The sequence below is a fragment of the Lates calcarifer genome, linkage group LG13 (assembly GCF_001640805.2).
Source record: "Lates calcarifer isolate ASB-BC8 linkage group LG13, TLL_Latcal_v3, whole genome shotgun sequence".
Lineage (NCBI taxonomy): Eukaryota > Metazoa > Chordata > Actinopteri > Centropomidae > Lates > Lates calcarifer.
The window spans coordinates 11,000,029-11,013,860 of record NC_066845.1 but is presented as its reverse complement, the minus strand read 5'-3'; the positions used below and the strand labels follow the sequence as shown (position 1 = coordinate 11,013,860).

General features: G+C 41.6%; 2 protein-coding genes across 3 annotated transcripts; both read right to left on the bottom strand.

Annotated features, from left to right (window-relative positions):
• Nucleotides 1-39: 39 nt before the first annotated feature.
• Nucleotides 40-7,490, bottom strand: slc8b1 (solute carrier family 8 member B1). Its single transcript, XM_018668667.2, has 15 exons — nt 7,127-7,490; nt 5,817-5,969; nt 5,330-5,382; nt 4,749-4,806; nt 4,493-4,598; nt 4,221-4,388; nt 2,755-2,868; nt 2,593-2,661; nt 2,357-2,487; nt 2,053-2,194; nt 1,833-1,954; nt 1,133-1,286; nt 960-1,040; nt 798-862; nt 40-689 (listed from the first exon to the last, which is right to left on the bottom strand). The coding sequence occupies exons 1-15, from the start codon at nt 7,289-7,291 to the stop codon at nt 498-500; spliced, it is 1,773 nt and encodes a 590-aa protein (XP_018524183.1). The 5' UTR covers nt 7,292-7,490; the 3' UTR covers nt 40-497.
• A 133-nt stretch (nt 7,491-7,623) lies between these two features.
• On the bottom strand, nt 7,624-13,798 carry LOC108878209 (acyl-CoA dehydrogenase family member 11). Of its 2 annotated transcripts, none has more exons than XM_018668665.2 (15): nt 13,714-13,798; nt 12,388-12,683; nt 12,012-12,244; nt 11,784-11,883; nt 11,358-11,475; nt 10,963-11,105; nt 10,712-10,864; nt 9,879-9,973; nt 9,645-9,744; nt 9,415-9,555; nt 9,230-9,322; nt 9,043-9,150; nt 8,770-8,941; nt 8,613-8,679; nt 7,624-8,494 (listed from the first exon to the last, which is right to left on the bottom strand). In XM_018668665.2, the coding sequence occupies exons 1-15, from the start codon at nt 13,781-13,783 to the stop codon at nt 8,386-8,388; spliced, it is 1,998 nt and encodes a 665-aa protein (XP_018524181.1). In that variant the 5' UTR covers nt 13,784-13,798; the 3' UTR covers nt 7,624-8,385. The 2 variants fall into 2 exon arrangements, with proteins under 2 accessions (XP_018524181.1, XP_018524182.1); XM_018668666.2 differs by having other exon boundaries at nt 13,664-13,789.
• Nucleotides 13,799-13,832: the final 34 nt, after the last annotated feature.

Genomic DNA, 13,832 nt, shown 5'->3' with positions numbered 1-13,832 from the left:
TATTTTATACTGCTGGGAACTGCTCGTTTACTCACAATGTGTAGTTTAACACAAAGGGTATTATTTAATTTCCCAAAAGCAGCTTTGTACAAAGTAATTTTAACATTTTGATTTACAGTACATTTAGTTCATTCACAATGTTTTAAGGTACAGATCTCTACAATCTGTGTTTCCCCTTTGAACTCAAAAAAAGTACCACCTCCCAATCAGCACAAACAAGAAGCTGAATGAAGGCACAGTGTGACTAGTTTTAGCTCTCCCTGAGCAGAAAAGTGTAGTTTGTCATTAATTTGCCTGCTTGGTTCCACAAACCAACCACAGCATGGCTCTGTGTAGCAGAAAAGTGTACTGTTGATTCCTTTATAAATAGTGTATCAGTATTGTGTGTTGTAGAAGAAGTTGTCATTTGTCTGCACTCAGTGCAGCCTCTGTTCCAGTGTGTTATTTTGCATTGCAGGAGGACATCCCCCCGTTACAGACTGGCATCAGTGTTCTGTCTATACAATGAAGATCTTGCCAAACTCTGTGAGCAGCGCGATGACAAGGAAGATGACGTAGAAGACGAGGAGAAAGATCCCGTAGGCCCGACCCAAGTGGAACCGGCACAGCGGAACGATGACAAAGGACAGGACCAGAGACAAACCCAGAGATCCTGCGAGAATCCATGTCAGCAAACCCTCTGATTCAAACTGAGGAGGAGAAAGAGACAGATGCATCATATTCATGGCTTCCAATACAACTCAAGTACATTTGACCAGAATTATAAACTCTCCATTTGTGTGTTTGAGAGGATTTACCTGGACGTAAGAGTGTGTTTTAAGCATCTGCACCAGACATCCCAAACCCACTCCAAACAGCATGTCTGAAGGAAGTATAGTCAAGGATGCAGTCATTAACAACCACCGTTATATTTGTTTTTATACTTTTATAAACACGCTCTCGTGTGAAAATAAGGATACTGAAAATGATGCCCCCAAAACAGGCAGATATGGCCATCCGTGGGTAACCCTGCCGGGCGATGGTGATATCAGAGAAACAGTCTGAAAAAGAGAGATTCGTACAGATCGCGTGTCACAGATTTTAAGTACAAACATTTATTTGCACATCTTTTGGATAAAACTACCGGCTTCACCTCCTATGCTGTTGCCCCAGGCCAATAAAGTCAGCCCCAGCACAGTGTTGCTGAGACTCAACACCACACCGAGCATGTGCAGGAGACTGACCACTTCAGAGGCTGCTGCACTGATCAATACTGCGCTCACCACGAAGCCCAAAAGCGCAAACAGCTGGAGAGAGAAAAACAAGACAAAATTATAATCAGATGCAAACATGGAACAAATGAATTTCACAATCACAGCATGAAAAACACTACAATACTCCAGTCTGGTAAACAAAAACAGTTTCTGATTCTAATTATGGATGAATTACTATGAATACACACAGTATATAGTTTTGGCCACACTGGCTGAGTGTCTCCAGGGATGGCAGTGTTGTCTAGACTTCAATATCTCAACAACTACTGAATGGGTTACCAATATATTTTGTATAGACATTCAGGGTCCCCAGAGGATGACTCCTACTGACTTTGGTGACCCTGACTTTTCATGTGGCACCATCATCGTGCCAAATTTTCAAAAGTACTTTGGTTTATAACCAAAGACTCTTAATCTTGTTAAATTACAAATTATTACAATGTCTAATATGTCACTAATATGCAAGCCAAGACTTGAGGGTGGTGCTCCCTAACACACAACCCCTCCTCTGCCCATAAAAAGGTGTATGTGTGTATTTTGGACAATATCTGTTCTTTTTTAACCTCCACAAATACTTACTGGATGATATCTGGGAGGGCAGTCATTGGTTGTGGTGCAGAAAACAATGGATGACAGAAAAAGTCCCAGCAGAAGAGTCAGCAACCAGAGAGGAAACTGCCCTTGGATCATGTATTCTCCATCTAGAAATTAGTTAAGAAAAAATAAGAGATTTAAAAAAAAAACTGCAGAGTAAACCTTATATTTCATTTAATTATGGCTGCAACAGTATGTTACTTACATATTCCAGACTGGAAGATGAGCACACACATTAGTGGAGCAGTGATCAGATGGAGGCAGTTCAGTGGCCTCCTCCAGTTCTTGTCCTCTTTATCAGGGTCAACTACAGGGATGCAGAGCAGCAGCAGGACCTCTAGAGGCGTCTAATGAGTGTAACATAGTTGTACATTGCAAGAGGAGTTTTAAATAGTTTTGACTTCCAACCAGATTCATAGAGATACTGAGCTCTTTACACACACACACACACACACACACACACACACACACACACACACACACACACACACACACACACACACACACACCTTCAGTAGTTTGAGCACTCTCCAGCTCCACGATTTCCTCCTCCACTTCCTGTTGTCCACCGGGTTCAGTGAGCTCAGCAGGATCTGACTCGTGGACTCAGAGTATGGCAGAAGAGGCCTGTACTCTGACTCTGAAACACACACAAGCACACATGTGTTATGGTCCTGATCACGCAGAAAAATCCTGGTGTACATTAACTAATACTATGGTTTACAGAAAGCTGCTGCATTCCCACCATACTCCGGCATCGTTCCACCGGTCAGGCAGGGAACGTCATCATCTGATGAATCGGATGAGTGAAACTCTGCAGCAAAGATAAAAAAAGAATATCATCACTGGCATTTGTGGAAACACAGTTGTTGTTTTGTCTGTGTGTATGTGTATATGTGAATCTAACCTGGAAAATGTGCAACACTCCGGGCACTCGTGTTCACTGAATGTTTTTGCCGGTTGTAGATGTAGGCACTGATGATAACAATCAATACGTACACCACGTACAGGCTCAGGTACCCTAGAAAGAGGAAATGAAGCAAAGTGAAGTTCAAAATTTTACAACTGGTGTAAAAATACTGACAGTTAGGAGTGGAACTGCTCTTGAAACTTGATGCAATGGCTGTATGTACAGTCTGTGTGTGTGTGTGTGTGGAAATGCTTAAAACAAATAGGGAATGATGACAATGATGAGCAGTACACAAGCAAATGAAAAAACACTTTTTAACCCTCTGGTGTTCGTTTTTATCGATTTTCTATGCATTCATTGTTTTCTGACTTCTCTTTTGCCTGATTTAACAAAATATAAAGCTGCCAGGAGCCTAAGATCCATGAAAAGTGACACAGGCACTTATAAAAATGTACAAATCTTAACTTGTAATCACTCAACATATTGTTATGGAACAATTCCAAGTCAACTGATTAAATTCAAAATGTTTTATATTTTACAGTCAGTGAGCCATATCAGCATTTTCTCAGCTTTCCTGTACATGATATATAAGTGAAGGTATGTTACCATAAATACAAAATGTTGAGTATATTCAATGATGACCAGATGGACTCCCAAGACATTTTTAGAATTTCATACTTTGATATGTTGGGATTTGTTGGGTCTCTCTCTGTAAATACCTATTTTAAAGAGTATGGTCTAGACCTGATCTATATGAAAAGTGCCCTGAGATGACTCTTGTTGTAACATGGCGCTATATAAATAAAATTGAATTGAATTGAATTGAATTTAATTGATATACACAAGCGGCCGCCGCCCATTTGCCACCACAGAGTAGAAGATTCACAGAAAAGTATGGCCAGGTGATTCATTGAACTGCATTCTGGGATTGTTTTTGGTGAAAAAATAGCTGAGCTTGTAGCCTGTCGGCACCAGACAAAGAAAGGACTCAAGACAAACCACTCTGTCGAGGCTGCAAAAAGCTTTTTTTTTTGTAAATAAATAAAAGAAATTGTTCAGATTTTTTCTGTCTGGATTGTCGCTTTTTCCAAAATACACAGTGACAGAGAATCACAGGATGCATGTGCCACATTTTTTTCTTTTAGGTAAGTCCAGTAGTGATGTAACAGCAGTAGCGTCCTTCCTTTTGCATCATTCCTTTATGGTGTAACTTCCTAACAAATTTGACTGAAATCTTTAGACAAATCTTTGATATGGCCTTTTAACTGACATAAAACAGATGAGACAGAAGCAGAGGTAAATAAACTGCTGAAGATAGATGGTTTGGTCACAGAGAAGGGAAGGCTATGTTGTGAATTTAAAAAAAGACAGACAAAAAGAGACAAATAATAATCTGATCAAGAGGGTAAAAATACACTTAAATTAGTGGCCTACTCTGTGTGTGTGAGTGTATGAGTGTGTACCCAGTGTTTCTCCCAGTGTGGTGGTTCCTCTGAACAGCATGACGAAAGTCCAAAACACGGCAACCATGTAGAAGATGACATCACGCAGGAATGGACGGGAGGCCACGGCAAAAGGCTTGACCAGCGCCACACCTCCCGCAACTACTGTGGTAACAAATATTCCAGCTCCTGTGGAGGGGGAACAGAGAATGTCCAACCAAGTTTTTCATATTAAAAAGCTGAATTTGCTCATTTATCCTGGCGTGTGAGCGTGTGTGAGAGTCTGCGCCTACCAAATAAGGCTCCGACGGCGAGCCCAGCGGTGTGTGGGTGGGAGAAAGCTGCCACAGCACTGAAGATGTCAGGAGCTCCATTACCAAGGGCCAGAAATGTCACACCCTCAGCACAAGTTAAAGAAAATACTTCTCACAAAAAAAAAAGAACTTTGACGGAAGAAGAAGTAGAAAGAGAAATGGCAAAAAATCACTGCTGATGAATCAGCAGTCTTTGTGCTGATTGAAAAATCAAAACAAATAGAATAAAGGATACAGCCACGTTGTGAGTGAGGTGCAGGCTGGTAGAGATGGCCGACAGGTTGGGACAGAAACTAAGGAGAAACAGTGAAGAAACAATGAGTGATTGGTAATGGAGAACGTCTCAGAATTTACCATTAAAATATTCTCTGACAGTTCAGATTATTTCATTTTAGACCTACAACCATCCAGTTACCGCAGTGCACTGGTGTTCTGGGTTTGAAGTGGGGTTGCGTGGTGTAGAAAAGCAGAACAAACTGTGCTTCCTTTGAGGAAATCTCACCATCTTTACAACTCGAGTCAAACAATGATAAAAAATAAGAAAAAAACTTTCTACAGTCATGTGACTCTTCCTCATGTGACTATTTTGCTGACCGCACTGAGGGCAGAAATGTATGTGTGTGTCTGTGTGTTTGTGTTTGTGTGTGTGTGTGTGTGTGTGTGTAGACTGCCTGTAAATGCAGCCTTTCACCTGACAGAGCTGAAACCAAATAATGCAAATGGATGATTTATGCAAACTGTTAGAGGCTAACCTCACCCATAAAAGGGAACTTGTGGGACATGCATGTTGACACTGGCAATGTGAGAGATACGTACAACTTCGATGCTGTGAGTCCAAGGATGACAAACAGAAAGAGCAACCATATAATCTGTGGAGAGGCAGAAGAAAGGAAGAGTCAGATGGACTGTGTGTTTTTTTGTTTTTCAACTTGCAGTGTGTCAAACTCAGACAAATGTTCCACAAACAAAAATTAGGTTGACTATGTTGAGCCAGTTAAGCGTGGCCTTGTTTGATTACAGGGATCCCATTGTTCCTAATCTGTAACACAGACTATTCATTTTCAATGCAGACAGAACAACAACTTATTCGATGGGGGATTCAAGAAGTTCATACAGCCTTAAGAAAATCCATTATTTAGCAAAGATGGAAATGACCTAGCCTGGTAAGTCAGAGGTTTGATCATTCCCTGGTTTTCCCACAGCAACTTCCTCAAAATACTGGCTAGTGCTGAGCTGCAGAGTTTCATGCTGCTTAATGACAGCTGTACACACCCAAACACAAACACACACACACAGGTCTTACACAGAGAGTGATGGTGAGAGGCGTGAGGTTGGGAGGAAGCAGACAGAAGGCCACATGAAGGTAGTTGATGAAGCCATCCTCCATGCTACAGTCTGGTGTGCTCTTCACGAACGCACAGCGGTCTGCAGCGCTGATGTTCATCACACGGTCACACTACAAACACACATACACACAAAGAGACAGATCAGTTTTCAACAGTTTCATGACATTAGTGTTGAATCAATTAACAGATTCACATTAGAAATCGAGAAAAACATCCACTTCTGTCATCATTAGAGTGAGTTATTAAGCTTTTCTAAATACCTGACAAAAACAGGAACTTCTTTGTAATGTTGCTCAAAGTCTACTGCAGCCATAAAGCAGTCCTGCTCACTGATTTGCAACTTTGCCCACAAGCAATAGTGAAGAAACTTATTAAGAAATGTATACTGTCTCACAGTATTCACACACTCAGAGGCCACTTTATTGGGTACATGTGTAAAATATAATGCAATCCAACACAACAGCTCAACTTTAATTCTACCTTTACCAAGATAAAAATGTTCAGTTCAAACAAACAGCCAGAGAGATATTAATATAAACTGTGTGTTTATTATTGAGGTTGGAGTTTGCAGTGGTATTGAACTGGACTGTATTAAACTGAACTGTACATATATATAATATAATGCAGGCCAATACAATACCACCACTAACTATGACCTCGGTAATAAAAATACAATTGAATTTTTGAAGTTAAAGTTGAAGTTCTGGTCCTTAGTGCAACATTAATCTCAAACAAAAGTAAAGTTAATCAAATTGCCACAAGCTACCTGTTACACAGTGAACCTGGGGCCTTTGTGGTTCCTGAGTTTCTGGTGCCACAGGGCAATTAAGAGCTTTGCCTGACGAGGTTTGATGAACTGTGGTGATTTGATTTGAATACAAATATGTTAAAACAATATCTAGGCCTTCGTCTGAATGAGTGTAAAGTAGGTCCATTTAACAATATCTTCAGTCACTACAAGAAAGAACACACACTAGCATGCTGTGCATCTCCAAAAATCTGTCCACCTGTGTCTGGATGACGTTTACCCTGATGTGAAACACGTGTCAGATAATAAACAGATCTATTAAACTTTATTCATGCCCGTGATCTCTCACTTTGCCTCTCATGTGACAGCTGGAAAAACCTGCTGACAACCCGAGCTTCAAATAAACTTCGCGCGCGCGCACACACACACACACACACACACACACAAACACATACGATCACCAACTCTTTCACAAGTAACAGCTAACATGTTCATTTGTAGCGATCAAATCTCACCAACCTCATCATCGTTGCCGTTTTGAGGCACCATGGCCAGTGTGTTGTTTGAGGACCGCCCGGTTAATCCGACACCAGCCTGGATCCTGAGGACACGGGAGCCTGAGGTGACCTGCGGCTGGTGACACGACGACACCAGCAAAAGTGACAGGAAAACAGCAAAAGCCATGATTCACTTTATCCTGGAGCCGCGTCCATCCTGGTGCTGCGTTGACAGGACTGCGGAGAGCTATTTCACTCCTGCAATCCGGGAAACCTTCAGTTTAAATCTAAACCAAAACAAATATCTGAGAACCAACGTCGTCGCGTTCACTTCAACATGAGTAATGTGTTTGTTTGAGGCTCTTTACACGCCTGTGAGTTCAGTCTCAGTGTCCGTGAACATTCTGTACACCTTCAGCTGAAACCCCACCTACTGTTTTTCCAGACTTGTGCCGCATTCAGGAGTCCTCGTAAAATCGGACACAACCAGAGAAAAAATGAGAAAATATTAATCCGGTGTATATTTTAGATGTTTTAATTTTTTTTTCAATTCATATATCTTGGTCGCACTGTTAGCATGCTTTGTCCTCATTTCATTTCAGACCAGTTTTGAGGCACAATAAAACACAATTCTGCAGTAGAAATATAAGAGAATAATTAACAAAATTAATCCCAGTACAATTTAAAAGAAGGAAGTGGTATATAAATTGTGCAAAACTATAAAGTTCACATATTGTTTTTATAGTTTCGGAGATTGAACTGTTAATTTTTCCAACAGTACTTGAAGGCACTGTGTAGTAGACCTCAGTCCCTCCTGGCTCCTCCTACCTCTGACCTGTGCTCTAGTTCTAGGTTTAGTTATTTTATCTGTTGATCTTAACTTCCTGTTTATACACTGTGGTAGTGATATTGACTGTTAATGTGAAAAGCCTGAGGTCAAGTTTTATTTATCAACATCACACTTTTTAAGCATCCAGGCCTCCAAAAATAATTTGTGTATTGCAAAAATTCTGAATCCATAGTTCCATACTTATAGACTAAAATGGCAATACTTATTATACATATGTAATTGTCAAAAACACCAAATCACATTCATGTTTCACTTAAACACAAATACACTGGCTTTTTTTTAGTTCCATTGCTGTGCTTATTTCTTCATAAAAGCATGGCCTCAGTCATCTACAAAAAACTGGGTTAAATTCTGCCGTAGAATTGAGGTACGGAGATGGCAGGTCGAGTGATTTATCGAGTGGTTTATGTGTTGTCAGTGAACATTCAGTTTTAGGTTGGCCGGTCATACACCAGCGCAGCATCAAGTGGTGGAGTGCTGGGATCGTAGCAGCCTCTGGCCTGTTTAGTCATCACAGGACACAAATCTTGTTCACACCACCTGATGAAGAAAAATAAGAACATATGATGAATGAATGCAAAATTTGAATTGTTTTTTTTTTTTTGAGATGAGTGAAAATTTCTTTTTTCTTTTTCTTTTTTCCATTTTTTTTTTTAACCTGAGAGCTGCGTAAGTGTCAGATGGAGAGGCTCCTTTCCAACAAGCATGGTCAATGAGAAGGGCACCTGTTGACAAAAAGAGTGAGGTGAGGTGCTATAGTATCAGTCGAAAAAAGAAAGATATTTAGTTTATTTTGATGTTTGTTTGGTGCCTACCCATGTAAATGCGAGCTAGGCTGTATGCCAGGTCTCTTGCTGCCAATTCCAGGTAGCTGGGGTCTCTGGTAGCTGCTACTTGAACAAACTTCTGCAGTTCAGAGAGAGCACTGTCTACTGCTTTCACTGCCGGCGCCAAAGAGGAAACACTTGATGCACCTGCGAGCAGGGACTACAAGAAGAGAAAAACAAGCGCACATCACGTGCCTGTTCAGTTCTGTCATTGATTAGTTGACTAACTTGTCTGACAGGATCATTTCTCAGACCCCGCACCTTGGTGTGGGTGAAGTAAGCTTCAAGAACCATTCCTGAGCTACGAGCCACACAGCGCAGCACATCCAGAGACAGAACATTTGTTGTACCTTCCCAGATACTCAACACCTGAGAGAGAAGGAGACGCATGAGCTTGAAAATGACAAAAAGTATAAAATATTATTGATCTTTTCGGTATTGAACGCACCTGTGCGTCACGAAGCAGTCCAGGCAACCCGGTATCCTCGATGTAGCCCTGTCCGCCAAAGCTTTCCAAACCCTCTGACACCACAGCCACCGCCTGAGAGAAAAAGACAAGGACAGTAAAGGTTTACTTTCAGGAATATCAATATAGTTTACCATCACGAAATGTACTTGTGCAAGCTAGTGCACCTGCTTCCCAGTGTACAGTTTGACCACAGGAGTGAGTAGACGTAGGAGGTGTGTATCGAGCTGGGTCGCCATGCCGCACTCCTCACGGCCCAGCAGGCGACATACGTCCATCACCAGGAGGAACGCTCCACGAGTCTCCACCTGTGCGTGTCAGAGGCAAGTGTGGCTGAGGCATGATGGGAAAAAACACACAGAGTTTGTGTAGTTTGTTCACCGCCCAGCCAGCTTACCTCCATCCTGGCGAGAGTCTGCATGTGCAGTGGGTGGTCTTTAAGAAGCTTTCCAAAGGCAGTGCGGCGAGTGGCGTAGTCACGGGCTAACTGGACCACCCTGTGAACACACACACACACACACACACACATACACATTATAATTATTATTATTATTACTATTATTATTATTATAATACCATGTTTTTAGAAATTAGTGCAAAATGCAGTGCAGTAGTTAGAGTAGTAGCCTGCCTTCTCATTGCAGCTGCTGCGGAGATGCTGTTGTGGATCCTGGTTATAGTCAGCATGTTAGCTATGGAGGCCACACCTCTCCCTTCCTCTGAGAGCTGTTAATGCAGAGAAGGAATAAAGATGTCAAGGATTTTCAACATGTAGCTTACGTGTATCCATAATATATATAATATGCACTGTATCTCCAAATGAAAATGGTTCTTGCACTAGAGCATGAGGTGCGAGAAACATGTCACAGTGATTACTAACTGGTGTCATGCAGTTTTTCAGTATAAACAACAGCTGTGTCCAAAACACTATGTGAATCACACACAAACCAGACAGACTAAATATGGTTGATTTTTGAGTAAGCTGTTGATGGAGAAAAAAATTAAACAAACTGTGATGAAACATCCATAGAAAGATCTAGGAAAAGATACAAAGTATTCATCATAGAAAAAAATATTTTGCTGTGTATTTGTGAAATTTAATTGGCAGAGAGATTTTTTTAAGTCAATACATTTTTTTTACGGAATATCATATTTACTGTAAGTTTTTTGCATATTTTGAGGCATTTAAGAGCAATATTTTTTATATCAACACTAATAAATCTCTCAACTGCTTTCAGCTCATTGTTCTGAGATTTGCTGGTTTTGGTTTACTTCTAACCTTCTAGTGTTAAATGGCTCTTTGTTATAGAGGGTTGGCAAAACAAGATCACTGTGAATTTCCACTTGGCAGAATAAAACCAGAAAGGTTAAGCTGTACCTGACCTGAGCTGATTAGATCTGCATAAGAAAGAGAACAAATCCACTGTTTATCGTTACTGTGATAAATGACGATGTGGAACCAACCCTGTGCGCCGGGAGGCCGTCCAGCAGTAACTCAGCGGTCGGCATCTGCCGTGTCCCCAGCTTGTCCTTCAGTCTCTGAACCTCTATACCCCTGAGCCTGCCGTCCTCGTCTCGACTCACCTCTGCGTAGAACAGAGACAAACCCTTGCTGCCCTGTGGGACGGACACATACGGAGCAATGTAATAACTTTATAAGTGATTCAAGGGCAGGCTGACAATAAAGAAGCGCAGGTGTAAGTGGTGAGTTATACCGGTGTGGTCGCCCCCGTTCTGTCCTGCACTCTGGCCAGTGTGAGAGTCATGTCTGCGTCTGTAGCAGACGTGAACCACTTGAAGCCGTGAAGTTTGTATGAACCGTCTGACTGGGGAACAGCCACTGTCTCTGTGCCACTGGCTGAGGAGATACAAGACATTGAGAGGAAACTCATGAAGTTACAACAGTTACTCGCATTCTGCATAACAAAGCCAAAAAGTGAGCAACAAAGATAACTCATTTAACAACAGGGAAATCAATGGACTGTGGGTTTTTCTTCAGTGAATCTAACGTGTTATTATGGGCTCCTTCAAATACAGTAAGTGGCCTGTGCTGTAAGTAGCTTCTAATCTGTGGGAGATGAAGTGACACAGGTTGTGTGTGACTACTGACCCACATCAGATCCTCCCTGTCGCTCTGTCATCCACTGTCCAGATGTCCAGAAAAGTTCAGGCTGACGAGTGGTCAAACGCTTGAAAGCTTCATCCACTGGCCACGAGACACCTATGGACTTCACATACACAGCCAGACAATTACTCTCTATATTTACAAGAAAAAAAAAGGTTATTGGGAGAAATCAGTTTAAAAAAAGAATTTGTTTACATACATTTCAATAAGACTAATTTTGTCTAATTAGGCTAATTTTGGTTTGAATTTTGGATGTTTCCTTTTATCTTACCACACTGTTGCCATGTTACTGTCTCTATCATTACTTAAGTACATGTGAATGCAGCTACTGTTCAGTAAATGGTCAATGTTTGGTTTCCCCCCAACATAATGATGGCACTGGTTTTACAGTACTTTGTTTGCGTGACACACCTGGATGACTTTAGCAGCTCCGTCAGTCATGGCCAGAGGACAGGTGTAGAGACCAGAGGAGGGAGAGAAGATGTACAGCTTGCTCATTTGATACACACGACTGGAACACACATACACGTTTTCTCTCAGTTTCTCATGTGGGACAAAAAGAAAACTAAAAGTGCTGTTTACTGAACTGAAATATGACATATGAGTTCAACTGAAAAGGAAGTGCAGCAGTGTCCTAACCTCCACTCCCAAAATGACCCCTCATAACCGCTGGCAACCAGTCCTTCCCGCGCCGAAAAGTCTTTCATGCGTTTCCAGGCTGGGGAGGTCACGATGTGATCAACTCTGCGACCCCAGGGGTCAAAGTGTACCAACTGCGGTGGTGTAACCTCACACTCTCTGCCCCACCCGTCCACCTCATTTGCCACGCGCTCTCCAAATGCACACAAGTCTGAGAGAGCTGCCTGTAAATTCTACACACATACATTTATATTATTTACCTGACAAGAGAGATCCTGTCCAGCTGTTTACTCAACCTGTCACAAATTCCAGTGCTTTTAGCTGAAAATAAACAGTAACCAAACCAGATTTGGGTACAGCTGTGCTCCTTCCTCACCTCCTGGGGCAGGTGTCTGCTGAGGTATCCTCTGAGCAGGGCATCTTCTAGAAAGGGATTCCTCAGCACAGGCCTTTCCTGAAAGAAAGATCCTATCCTGGCCCTGGAAAATGGCAAGTAGCTTGCTGCCTCCCAGAGTTGATCCTCATCAGATCTTCCGGTGCCTGGCTCAGCTACACTGGCTGACCTGATGTGGACGAGCGGTCGAGGGATACCACACCACACCCTGCGGCAGCCACCAGCTACACGGCGGCTCAGGAGGGCTGCGTGCATTGACATGGTTGAAGACCTGCAGTCTGCAGTACAGTGTTATGAGATGCAACATTCAACTGTAGGAAGTTTGGGAAAATCATCGGTTTCATTCATTCATGTTTACCTATAAACCTTAGAGATAAGGTATATTTGAATTACCTTTTTTAAAGAGTTATTCAGCATGAGAGTACATTTCTTGTAGCACCTCATTCTCTTTCCTCAATGTACAAAAATATGACATACATCATACTCCCATACACAGAGGGCATCAGTGTTAAGAGTGAATGGATGGGGGTAACTGTCTCATATAGCTTGTTTTATTTTTTGTCAGCAAAAATTTTGAAATGTTGCAACAGCACAAACAGTACATCACAGAGCATTTAGGCAGATGATAATCTTAAATGTGCTTCATATTTACAAATGTAAAAGTAATAACAATACTTTTAAATGATCACAGCCCTAGATTACAGTCAGTGTTCATGAACACTACTGAAAAGCCACACACCGGCATCAGCATTAAGCTCATGTGAACAGCTCTAAATGACTTCTTCTAAATGAACCATGGCAGGGGAAAGCACATTTGTTAAGCCAGCATCATAGTTTATAACAGCTACATCACTACAACTGCACTACAACTCAAAGTAACTTGGCTAGCTGACATCCAGACATGGGATCACAAAACCAGGTCAAAGTTCAATCGATTCCGCTGTCCTTTACGTGCAGATATTAGCTTCCCATTTGTATCAGTAACCTAAGTGTATATAATTTCATTGCAGTCTGATGGTGAATATAGGTAACTAATTGCCAACTTAACTATTAGCTTAGCCCTGCTTCGTCTTACAGTGAATGATCCACTCTGCAACAAGCTCAATAGCTAACAAGCTAACTACGACGTTTTTCTGTATCCGTTTTACTGGAAATTATTTTTTACAAATTCACATAACTAATTTCTTTTAAAACACTGAATCATATGCCTATTAAACGTATTGATTACAATATGTAAAAGAAGTACCAGCAATCGTACCTTACGTTAGCCCAGCAATGTTTACATTCACCACAGCTGCAAACTCTCACCTTCAAAATAAAAGTCGCGTTTCTTGTGGTCCCGTTCAGTCAAATCATATAAAAACACTGCATAGTTCATGCTCTTATTTGCACACGTTTTGAGGGGCGTGATTACCGCCTCAACTCCC